A 13535-nucleotide genomic window follows, 5' to 3' on the forward strand; every position below is an offset into this window, starting at 1 on the left:
CTAGTCTCCCAGTCACTGCCGCTGAAAAACACCCCCACAGCATGATGCTGCCACCACCATGCTTCACCGTAGGGATGGTGCCAGGTTTCCTCCAGACGTGACGCTTGGCATTCAGGCCAAATAGTTCAATCTTGCTTTCATCAGACCAGATAATCTTGTTTCTCATGGTCTGAGAGTCTTTAGGTGTCATTTCGCAAACTCCAAGTGGGCTGTCATGTGACTTTTACTAAGGAGTGGCTTCCGTCTGGCCACTCTACCATAAAGGCCTGATTGAAGTGCTGCATAAATGGATGTCCTTCTGGAAGGTTCTAGCAATCTCCACAGAGAAACTCTGGAGTTCTGTCAGAGTGACCATCGGGTTCTTGGTCACCTCCCTGACTAAGGCCCTTCTCCCTTATTGCTCAGTTTGGTGGTTCCAAACTTCTTCCATTTAAGAATGATGGAGGCCACTGTGTTCTTGGGGACCTTCAATGCGGAATACTTTTTTGGTACCATTCCCCAGAATTGTGCCTCGACACAATCCTGTCTCTGAGCTCTACAGACAATTCCTTCGACCTCATGGCTTGGTTTTTGCTCTGACATGCACTGTCAACTGTGGGACCTTATATAGACAGGTGTGTGCCTTTCCAAATCATGTCCAATCAATTGAATTTACCACAGGTGGACTCCAATCAAGTTGTAGAAACCTTCCCTGTAGCTCAGTTGGTAGAGCATGGTGTTTGCAACACCAGGGTTGTGGGTTCGATTCCCACGGGGGGCCAGCACAGGGAGAAAAAAAATGTATGAAATGTATGCATTCGCTACTGTAAGTCGCTCTGGATAAGAGTGTCTGCTAAATGACCAAAAAATTAAAAATTATCAATGGAAACAGGATGCACCTGAGCTCAATTTAGAGTCTCATAGCAAAGAGTCGGAATACTTATGTAAATAAGGTATCTGTTTTTTTACCTTTAATACATTTGCAAGAATTATTCTAAAAAACAGTTTTTGCTTTGTCATTATGGGGTATTGTGTTTAACACATTTTAGAATAAGGCTGTAACGTAATGAAATGTGGAAAAAGTCAAGAGGTCTGAATACTTTCCGAAGGCACTGTAAATTACCAGTAAATATAGATTACCAGTAAATATAGATTACCAGTAAATATAGATTACCAGTAAATATAGTTTACCAGTAAATTAAGATTACCAGTAAATAGAGATTGCCAGTAAATATAGTTTACAACTAAATACAGACTACCAGTAAATATAGTTTACAAGTATATAGAGATTACAAGTAAATACAGATTACCAGTAAATACAGCTGAAGTCGGAAGTTTACATACACTTAGGTTGGAGTCATTAAATCTCGATTTTCAACCACTCCACAAATTTCTTGTTAATTAACAAACTATAGTTTTGGCAAGTTGGTTAGGACTTTATGCATGACACAAGTAACAAGTAACTGTTTACAGACAGATTATTTCACTTATAATTCACTATCACAATTCCAGTGGGTCAGAAGTTTACAAACACTAAGTTGACTGTGCCTTTAAACAGCTTGGAAAATTCCAGAAAATTATGTCATGGCTTTAGAAGCTTCTGATAGGCTAAATGACATAATTTGAGTCAATTGGAGGTGTACCTGTGGATGTACTTCAATGCCTACCTTCAAACTCAGTGCCTCTTTGCTTGCCATCATGGGAAAATCAAAAGAAATCAGCCAAGAAAAAAAAAGTGTAGACCTCTACAAGTCTGGTTCATCCTTGGGAGCAATTTCCAAACGCCTGAAGGTACCACGTTCATCTGTACAAACAATAGTACGCAAGTATAAACACCATGGGACCACGCGGCCATCATACCGCTCAGGAAGGAGACACGTTCTGTCTCCTAGAGATGAACATACTTTGGTGAGCAAAGTGCAAATCAATCCCAGAACAACAGCAAAGGACTTTATGAAGATGCTGGAGGAAACAGGTACAAAAGTATCTATATCCACAGTAAAACGAGTCCTATATCGACATAACCTGAAAGGCCGCTCAGCAAGGAAGAAGCCACTGCTCCAAAACCGCAAAAAAAAAGCCAGACTACGGTTTGCAACTGCAAATGGGGACAAAGATCGTACTTTTTGGACTAATGTCCTCTGGTCTGATGAAACAAAAATAGAACTGTTTGGCCATAATGACCATCGTTATGTTTAGAGAAAAAAGGGGGAAGCTTGCAAGCCGAAGAACACCATCCCAACCGTGAAGCACGGGGGTGGCAGCATCATGTTGTGGGGGTGCTTTGCTGCAGGAGGGACTGGTGCACTTCACAAAATTGATTGCATCATGAGGGAGGGAAATTATGTGGATATATTGAAACAACATCTCAAGACATCAGTCAGGAAGTTAAAGCTTGGTTGCAAATTGGTCTTCCAAATGAACAATGACCCCCAGCATACTTCCAAAGTTGTGGCAAAATGGCTTAAGGACAACAAAGTCAATGTATTGGAGTGGCCATCACAAAGCCATGACCTCAATCCTATAGAAGATTTATGGGCAGAACTGAAAAAGCGTGTGCGAGCAAGGAGGCCTACAAACCTGACTCAGTTACACCAGCTCCGTCAGGAGGAATGGCCAAAATCCATCCAACTTATTGTGGGAAGCTTGTGGAAGGCTACCCGAAACGTTTGACACAAGTTAAACAATTTAAAGGCAATGCTACCAAATACTAATTGAGTGTATGTAAACTTCTGACCCACTGGGAATGTGATGAAAGAAATAAAAGCCAAAATAAATAATTCTCTCTACTATTATTCTGACATTTCACATTCTTAAAATTAAGTGGTGATCCTAACTGACCTAAGACAGGGAATTTTTACTAGGATTAAATGTCAGGAATTGTGTAAAACTGAGTTTAAATGTATGAGTTTAAAGGTGTATGTAAACTTCCGACTTCAACTGTATACACTACCGGTCAAAAGTTTAGAACACCTACTCATTCAAGGATTTTTCTTCATTTTTACTATTTTCTACATTGTAGAATAACAGTGAAGACATCAAAACTATGAAATAACACATATGGAATCATGTAGTAACCAAAAAAGTGTTAAACAAATTAAAATATATTTAATTTTTAAGATTCTTCAAATAGCCACTCTTGCCTTGACGACACTTTTGCACACGCTTGGCATTCTCTCAACCAGCTTCACCTGGAAAGCTTTCCCAATAGTCTTGAAGGAGTTCCCACATATGCTTTGACTTGTTGGCTGCTTTTCCTTCACTCTGCAGTAGGACTCATCCCAAACCATCTCAATTTGTTTGAGGTCGGGGGATTGTGGAAGCCAGGTCATCTGATGCAGCACTCCATCACTCTCATTCTTGGTAAAATAGCCCTTACACAGCCTGGAGAGTGTTGGGTTATTGTCCTGTTGAAAAACAAATGATAGTCCCACTAAACCCAAACCAGATGGGATGGTGTATCGCTGCATAATGCTGTGGTAGCCATGCTGGTTAAGTGTGCCTTGAACTCTAAATAAATCACAGACAGTGTCACCAGCAAAGCACCCCACACCATAACACCCCCTCCTCCATGCTTTACGGTGGGAAATACAAATGCGGAAATCATCTGTTCACCTACTCTGCGTCTCACAAAGACACGGCGGTAAGAACCAAACATTTCCAATTTGGACTCCAGACCAAAGGACAGATTTCCACTGGTCTAATGTCCATTGCTCGTGTTTCTTGGCCCAAGCAAGACTCTTCTTCTTATTGGTGTTCTTTAGTGGTTTCTTTGCAGTCTCCTCTGAACAGTTGATATTGCGATGTGTCTGTTACTTGAACTCTGTGAAGCATTTATTTGGGCTGCAATTTCTGAGGCTGGTAACTCTAATGAACTTATCCTCTGCAGCAGAGGTAACTCTGGGTCTTCCTTTCCTGTGGCGGTCCTCATGAGAGCCAGTTTCATCATAGCACTTGATGGTTTCTGCGACTGTATTGACTGACCTTCATGTCTTAAAGTAATGATGGACTGTCATTTCTCTTTGCTTATTTGAGCTGTTCTTGCCATAATATGGACTTGGTCTTTTACCAAATAGGGCTATCTTCTGTATACACACCCTACCTTGTCACAACACAACTGATTGGCTCAAACGCATCAAGGAAAGGAATTCCACAAATTAACTTAAGGCACACCTGTTAATTAAAATGCATTCCAGGTTCATGAAGCTGGTTGAGAGAATTGCAAGAGTGTGCAAAGCTGTCATCAAGGCAAAAGTTGGATATTTGAAGAATCTCAAACATAAAATATATTTTAATTTGTTTAACACTTTTTTGGTTACTACATGATTCCATATGTGTTATTTCATAGTTGAGATGTCTTCACTATTATTACACAATGTAGAAAATAGTACAAATAAAGAAAAACCCTTGAATGAGTAGGTGTTCTTAAACTTTTGACCGGTAGTGTAGATTACCAGTTAACCAGTAAATAAGAGATTACCAGCAAACAGAGATTACCAGTAAATATATATTACCAGTAAACAGAGATTACCAGTAAATAGAGACTTACAGTAAATATAGATGACCAGTTAACAAGTAAATAGAGATTACCAGTTAGAGATTACCAGTAAACAGAGATTACCAGTAAATAGAGACTTCCAGTAAATATAGATTACCAGTTAATACAGATTACCAGTAAATATAGATGACCAGTTAACAAGTAAATATAGATTACCAGTTAATAAAGATTACCAGTTAATAAAGATTACCAGTTAATAGAGATTACCAGTAAATAGAGACTTCCAGTAAATATAGATTACCAGTTAATTCAGATTACCAGTAAATATAGATGACCAGTAAAGAGATTACCAGTTAATACAGATTACCAGTAAATATAGATGACCAGTTAACAAGTAAATAGAGATTACCAGTTAATAGAGATTACCAGTAAACAGAGATTACCAGTAAATAGAGACTTCCAGTAAATATAGATTACCAGTTAATACAGATTACCAGTAAATATAGATGACCAGTTAACAAGTAAATATAGATTACCAGTTAATAAAGATTACCAGTTAATAAAGATTACCAGTTAATAGAGATTACCAGTAAATAGAGACTTCCAGTAAATATAGATTACCAGTTAATTCAGATTACCAGTAAATATAGATGACCAGTAAAGAGATTACCAGTTAATACAGATTACCAGTAAATATAGATGACCAGTTAACAAGTAAATAGAGATTACCAGTTAATAAAGATTTACAGTAAATATAGATTCCCAGCTAACTGCTGTATTTTCACTTGTTTCCCTTCCTATGTCTCAAAACGTTGGATCCCCTTAACATGATTTTGTTCCTTTCTACCAATAACCAGTAGTGTTGTGCAAAGTGGATTTGCTCACCATGACAACTATACAGCATTACCCATCTGACTCCAAAAATAAAATGGACATAGCCATTTTTGTCACGCTGCTTCATACAGTGCCCATTGACACAGCACAGGGTGGTGTGATGGCAATTTGGTGCTCTGTGGAACATTTGGTTGCCCTCTAGCCTAAGAGTCACTTCCTGGAGAGAGAGAGTTGATCAGAGTGACATGGAGGATTTGTGGGACTGGGCATCACGCGAAAACCGCCTCAGGTGAAATGTTAGACGCTGCTCCCGGTTTACACGAGAAAAAACACACACACACACACACACCTATATAAATCACAGGTCGCTAGAAATGTGTTTTTCATAAATGACACCAACTGTACTTTGTTTTCATGGTCAAATTAAAAGCAAACCAATAATTCTACTGTCTGATAGCAACAACAAATGACACGGTATGTACAATAACTACTGTTTCAAATACCTTCTCCACATCTGGAAAATTGTATTTATTCTGCGTAAAGAGACAGTTCAGACCTTTTTAGAAATGTGTTTTCTTTTCAGAAACTTTTTCAGATTGCTTTTACCAATGGAATAGTCCCAAAAGTGCAAACCGTACCCATCTTGCACTACAAGGCAGGCTCAATCAAAAGCTCAAAAGTAAAAAGTCAAATTGTACTTGAACCAAGGTGTGGTAGGGATAGCGAGAGGCATTCCAGCTGGACTGTGTTGACCTCCTGTGATCCTGGCTGGGAGTATCAGCTGTGACCTCCAGACCCCCAGGGGTCTGACAATCACATAACATAGCTATCTTAAACCAAACAATATACAACATTATATAAACTGCAACTGCTATCATTATTTTCCTGTCAGGCGCATGAGGAGCAAGCAAAGTGACCCTACAAAGGTATGGTACATTTATTTTGAGGAAAAATGTTTGCAACCCTCATGCAATTCAATTCCAATATGATGTTAAAGCCACAATCTGTAAAAATGTTAATATACACATATGTAGAAGTTTTAGAAATTACTAGAAATCTAGACTGTGACTTTATAAGATCAATATTTGGACTACTCGGGTAAGTTAATCAAGGACCTGCCTGTCCACAAAATGTATTAATGAGAAAGGACAAGATAGGCCTAACACTAGTACAATAGGCAACACTTAAACTCCAAGATATTCTGAGCCGGACAAATTGCAACTTCATCAACATTGGGAGTTTAACCTCGGTGGAGGGTGGGGAGGGACGGGGGACAGATTTACTGTTGCAGCCACTTCAGGAGCCACTGAGTCATCAGCTTCGTCCCGCATATTTCCTGGGCTGGAAACTGACAGGCCGGTTTGTGTTAGAGCCCCCAGGAGTCCCATTCATTAAACATCACTTATAAACCATGCAGAGAGGAGAGAGAAGCCCGACACCACACCTGGCCCCATCCTCCACATCGCCTCCCAGAAAAAGGGACAGATTTGTGGTTTGCTTTAAGATGGGAGGTTGGGACTGAATATGTTGAGAAGACAGCTTGAAGCTTGCCACGCAAGAACTCCAGTGTGTTGTGGGAAGTCTACTTTCCCCCCCCCCCCATGTGATATTTTGGTATTTTTATTCCCTGCACCGGTGAAATCTGATGTTTACACTACATGCCCGAATTGTGCCTCGCGGATCATTAAAGTTGTATTGAATTTAGAATGGGTGGAATGGTGGGTGGAAAGCTCTGCTATACACTTTATCAGCAACGTTGCCCTGCTTTGTGTCTTCTGAATGTATCCCAGAGGCACTTCAAGCTGTTCTGCTGCAGATGATACAATAAGAAACGTGTTTATAAAAAAAAAAAGGGGGAGAGAAAGACGACAAAGGCAACAACATATGAGGAGAATTTATATAATGTCATTGTATTAACAACATCAACAAAATGCTGTAAAAAGTCCTACATTCCCTATGTGCCTCCCATCGGGACAGTCTGAACAAACATGATCTGTTCAACAGACAGTGCTTCATTCATTATTTTACAGTCCATAGATACAATGCAGAAAAAAATAATTGTATAGGTCACAGTAAAAAGTACAGGTAATAATTACATTTTTTGTTTGTTTGAAATCATAAAAATCTGTCGTCAGGTCGTACCCCTTCCTAACCCCTTGCTACCTTTGTTCACAAGAAGTAGTTTTGAGAGTTTTCTTTCAGACTCGAAAGTATGGAAATGCCTTCCTTACGTACTCATCTTTCTTGTGTTTTTAAAAACCCTCACAGCACCTCAGCAGAACTGGCATTGATTGGTAGTGAGCCACTATTTTAAAGGTTTCAGGCACTGAATGTACTATGGCCAAAGCAGGTTTCATCATATCATTTAATTAACCCTGAATGTAATCGTTATCTATATACAAATAAAAATGTAAGGATGTTCCCTTTACATACCAATGTACAACATAAGTCTGATTAAGTTTACATCTTCATACATAGAGAAGAGCAGAAGCGGGGGATTTAGTATTTTCATTGTCCTGATGGCTTCGGTTTTCACTCGAGACATCGGTATGCATTCAACTCTCAAATGTAGAATTGATTTGTAGGCAGTGGATGAACAGGGTTTCGTTGATTGACACTGGTGTTGAAGCAACACCGTGGTCCTCTGATCCATCCAGAGTTCATGAGATTGACAATAACAGGGGGGTGAGTTGCATTCCTTCATCTCCTTCAGAATAGGATTACAAGTCTCGCCTTTTCTTGTTTTCTATGTCTGCGCATTCCTAAAAGGACAAAGGGCAGGCAGAGAACTTTAGCTCTGATATGGCTGACGAGTGGAGACCCTTCTGTGAAGACATGGGAGTTTAGGAGGCAGCTCTTTAATTATATAGGATCAAGATGCATCTCCCTCATAGCCGCGAGAAGTAAGGGTGTCGAGGGTGCTACAGAGCCCCCTGATCAATCTAAATCAAATATATTTTTTCCCACAAAATTAGTGAACTAGGCCTTTACTGTATGAGCAGAGAACGAAAAACATCTTCCTGCGGCCTTGATCTCCCTCTCTTTTTATTTCTCATCATCTCTCACTCTTATTATATCTCTGACTGTGACACTCTTCACTCTCTCTCCATCCCTCTCTCCCTTGGCCCTCTGCTGTGAGAGTGAAGTCAGTCAGGGTCCAGACAGTGGCTCCAGGGTCCAGACAGTGGCTCCAGGGTCCAGACAGTGGCTCCAGGGTCCAGACAGTGGCTCCAGGGTCCAGACAGTGGCTCCAGGGTCCAGACAGTGGCTCCAGGGTCCAGACAGTGGCTCCAGGGTCCAGACAGTGGCTCCAGGGTCCAGACAGTGGCTCCAGGGTCCAGACAGTGGCTCCAGGGTCCAGACAGTGGCTCCAGGGTCCAGACAGTGGCTCCAGGGTCTCTACTTCTTCTCCTTCTGGAAGCTGAAACTGGTGCGCCGGCTCAGTTTACGCTGCTTCTGGGCAAAGTAGTCCGCCCGCGACGTGCTGGCCCGAGACTCCAGGATGTAGTTCACCTGAGAATGAAAAACAAGGGATTGTGGGAAGTGTTTCAATCACAATATGTAGAAACATATATATATACACTACGCTACATAGCTTGTACAACTGGTTATTTAAATAAACATATTGGTGTTGAAATTTCAACTAGTCACAATTAATAAACAATTACAAAATCCAATAGCAGGACATATTACTTTTTCAAGTGGCATGGGAAACCAGATGACTGTCAGTCAGAATGACACACTCATGTCTCGTTACATCCAGTAGATGTCACTAAATGGGAACATATGCTACTTTAAGGAGAAACATGGACAGCTCATAAAAAGCAGACTTAAGAGCAGGGATGGCGGAGGTGATGATAACGTTGATAATTTTAATGGAGGTTTAATGCCTAGACCTGAGATATATAAAAGCTAAGCCTTTGGCCTTAAAGAGAGAAGGGACACTTCAAAAAACGAGTTTTAAAGGCGGAATTACCACACCCTGTGGGATCCTCCTCATCCATGCTGTTTTATGGGTAAAGGCATAAACATGCTGTCAATAATTTCATGGCTAGTAAAATCCTTGGCATTCACATGGAAACCCTGTGCTTTGACCAAAACATTCACAATCAGTTTTTTTTTTAATACGGTCTGGTGTTTGGTTATAATGTGCCTCAAGGGCACAGCTGTGATGTGATGTGTGTGACTACAACTTTTATGATGACGGGAAGCGAGGGGGCCCGCTCAAACGAGAGAGATGAGAGGTATGAGTTTGGATCAGATGAACATGCAAAATACTCAGAGAAATAATGTTGCTGTAAATATATCAACCATTTTAATTTTTTTAAGTACCATGTTTGTTTCCCTCACCTAATGTCCTCTCCTCTCATCTGCATTATACGGAGGTATAAATATATGGCCCTTCTTTTTCGACCCCCCCCCCCAAGCCACATTGGCTTTTAGTAATGAAAGCATTATTCCCTGCAATGTGTGGTCACGCTCAAGAGGAATACCCAGGGGTCAACTCCGGGCCCACTGAGATTTCGAGATGGAATCATCAGGATAAGGACACTCATGGGTCACACCTGCCAACCCCGGCTGACATGCCTCCACCGAGCCACGGCGATGACACGCTACTTAAAGCCCCGTCCCCTGAGAGTAGGGGACTAGAGTCCTCGCAATTTCACCCCACCTGCCCTGGCCTTCAACCTTCACCCCACCTGCCCTGGCCTTCAACCTTCACCCCACCTGCCCTGGCCTTCAACCTTCACCCCACCTGCCCTGGCCTTCAACCTTCACCCCACCTGCCCTGGCCTTCAACCTTCACCCCACCTGCCCTGGCCTTCAACCTTCACCCCACCTGCCCTGGCCTTCAACCTTCACCCCACCTGCCCTGGCTTTCAGGAGATGCTTTCCCATGCTCCACTTTCAAGACTTATTACAGAAAGGTCCTTAAAAGTAAATTAATCATCATTAATGCTAATTAAAGAGAGTATCATTATCTTCCGTATTTTAATGGTTACAGTTGAATTATCATACGCCGATGTGGTAAAAATGCCTCACGGCCTTAATCTACATTTTTAATAGGATATTTCATATTTGCATCTCTGAGTGCGCATACAATTAGGTTTTTAACCCTACGGGTATGTGGGAGACTGCATAATAATATAGTCAAACTGTCAATATCTGTCAATAGTGACTTGTACTCTGCAGACCTGACTTTGTAAAGTCGATGAAGTGGTTGCTAAAACAACATATTTCCATGTGATATGGAGGCAAAAGGTACATGGACCCACCCTATTACTCACCTTAAGCACAATCTCATTGACAGTAGCAGCATCAGACTCAAAGTACAGGGGCTTGTAGTCGTGGTTGCTGAGGTATGTGAGCTTGAATATTGCATGACCTGCAACACAAGGAGGAAGAGGACGTTAAATACAAGACAGTAAAACAAGGAATTTACACAAACCAAGAGACTGTAAAATCATAGTCCCCACAGCTGGGATAAGGCTCACCTTTATATTACAGTCAAGGGACAGGGCCTAGACCTTTATATTACAGTCAAGGGACAGGGCCTAGACCTTTATATTACAGTCAAGGGACAGGGCCTAGACCTTTATATTCAGTCAAGGGACAGGGCCTAGACCTTTATATTACAGTCAAGGGACAGGGCCTAGACCTTTATATTACAGTCAAGGGACAGGGCCTAGACCTTTATATTAGTCAAGGGACAGGGCCTAGACCTTTATATTAGTCAAGGGACAGGGCCTAGACCTTTATATTAGCCAAGGGACAGGGCCTAGACCTTTATATTACAGTCAAGGGACAGGGCCTAGACCTTTATATTAGTCAAGGGACAGGGCCTAGACCTTTATATTCAGTCAAGGGACAGGGCCTAGACCTTTATATTAGTCAAGGGACAGGGCCTAGACCTTTATATTAGTCAAGGGACAGGGCCTAGACCTTTATATTACAGTCAAGGGACAGGGCCTAGACCTTTATATTACAGTCAAGGGACAGGGCCTAGACCTTTATATTACAGTCAAGGGACAGGGCCTAGACCTTTATATTAGTCAAGGGACAGGGCCTAGACCTTTATATTAGTCAAGGGACAGGGCCTAGACCTTTATATTAGCCAAGGGACAGGGCCTAGACCTTTATATTAGTCAAGGGACAGGGCCTAGACCTTTATATTACAGTCAAGGGACAGGGCCTAGACCTTTATATTAGTCAAGGGACAGGGCCTAGACCTTTATATTACAGTCAAGGGACAGGGCCTAGACCTTTATATTAGTCAAGGGACAGGGCCTAGACCTTTATATTACAGTCAAGGGACAGGGCCTAGACCTTTATATTACAGTCAAGGGACAGGGCCTAGACCTTTATATTACAGTCAAGGGACAGGGCCTAGACCTTTATATTACAGTCAAGGGACAGGGCCTAGACCTTTATATTACAGTCAAGGGACAGGGCCTAGACCTTTATATTACAGTCAAGGGACAGGGCCTAGACCTTTATATTAGTCAAGGGACAGGGCCTAGACCTTTATATTAGTCAAGGGACAGGGCCTAGACCTTTATATTAGTCAAGGGACAGGGCCTAGACCTTTATATTAGTCAAGGGACAGGGCCTAGACCTTTATATTACAGTCAAGGGACAGGGCCTAGACCTTTATATTAGTCAAGGGACAGGGCCTAGACCTTTATATTACAGTCAAGGGACAGGGCCTAGACCTTTATATTACAGTCAAGGGACAGGGCCTAGACCTTTATATTACAGTCAAGGGACAGGGCCTAGACCTTTATATTACAGTCAAGGGACAGGGCCTAGACCTTTATATTAGTCAAGGGACAGGGCCTAGACCTTTATATTAGTCAAGGGACAGGGCCTAGACCTTTATATTAGTCAAGGGACAGGGCCTAGACCTTTATATTACAGTCAAGGGACAGGGCCTAGACCTTTATATTACAGTCAAGGGACAGGGCCTAGACCTTTATATTAGTCAAGGGACAGGGCCTAGACCTTTATATTAGTCAAGGGACAGGGCCTAGACCTTTATATTACAGTCAAGGGACAGGGCCTAGACCTTTATATTAGTCAAGGGACAGGGCCTAGACCTTTATATTACAGTCAAGGGACAGGGCCTAGACCTTTATATTACAGTCAAGGGACAGGGTCTAGACCTTTATATTAGTCAAGGGACAGGGCCTAGACCTTTATATTACAGCCAAGGGACAGGGCCTAGACCTTTATATTACAGTCAAGGGACAGGGCCTAGACCTTTATATTAGTCAAGGGACAGGGCCTAGACCTTTATATTACAGTCAAGGGACAGGGCCTAGACCTTTATATTAGTCAAGGGACAGGGCCTAGACCTTTATATTACAGTCAAGGGACAGGGCCTAGACCTTTATATTACAGTCAAGGGACAGGGCCTAGACCTTTATATTCAGTCAAGGGACAGGGCCTAGACCTTTATATTACAGTCAAGGGACAGGGCCTAGACCTTTATATTACAGTCAAGGGACAGGGCCTAGACCTTTATATTACAGTCAAGGGACAGGGCCTAGACCTTTATATTACAGTCAAGGGACAGGGCCTAGACCTTTATATTACAGCCAAGGGACAGGGCCTAGACCTTTATATTACAGTCAAGGGACAGGGCCTAGACCTTTATATTACAGTCAAGGGACAGGGCCTAGACCTTTATATTACAGTCAAGGGACAGGGCCTAGACCTTTATATTAGTCAAGGGACAGGGCCTAGACCTTTATATTACAGCCAAGGGACAGGGCCTAGACCTTTATATTACAGTCAAGGGACAGGGCCTAGACCTTTATATTACAGTCAAGGGACAGGGCCTAGACCTTTATATTACAGCCAAGGGACAGGGCCTAGACCTTTATATTAGTCAAGGGACAGGGCCTAGACCTTTATATTACAGTCAAGGGACAGGGCCTAGACCTTTATATTACAGTCAAGGGACAGGGCCTAGACCTTTATATTAGTCAAGGGACAGGGCCTAGACCTTTATATTACAGTCAAGGGACAGGGCCTAGACCTTTATATTAGTCAAGGGACAGGGCCTAGACCTTTATATTACAGTCAAGGGACAGGGCCTAGACCTTTATATTACAGTCAAGGGACAGGGCCTAGACCTTTATATTACAGTCAAGGGACAGGGCCTAGACCTTTATATTACAGTCAAGGGACAGGGCCTAGACCTTTATATTAGTCAAGGGAC

At 42.0% G+C, this 13535-nt stretch overlaps 1 protein-coding gene across 4 annotated transcripts in view; it reads right to left on the reverse strand.

The window, feature by feature from the left end:
- Positions 1–7190: 7190 nt before the first annotated feature.
- Positions 7191–13535, reverse strand: part of mapkap1 (MAPK associated protein 1) — a 138290-nt gene continuing 131945 nt past the window's right edge. For 3 of the 4 annotated variants that reach the window (XM_045687062.1, XM_045687030.1, XM_045687004.1), the window contains 2 exons: positions 10600–10697; positions 7191–8824 (listed from right to left, as the gene is read on the reverse strand). In XM_045687062.1, the coding sequence (XP_045543018.1) occupies positions 8711–8824; positions 10600–10697 (212 nt within the window). In that variant the 3' untranslated portion in view covers positions 7191–8710. 4 annotated transcript variants of the gene reach the window in all.

Source organism: Salmo salar, chromosome ssa01 (genome assembly GCF_905237065.1).
Source record: "Salmo salar chromosome ssa01, Ssal_v3.1, whole genome shotgun sequence".
NCBI lineage: Eukaryota > Metazoa > Chordata > Actinopteri > Salmoniformes > Salmonidae > Salmo > Salmo salar.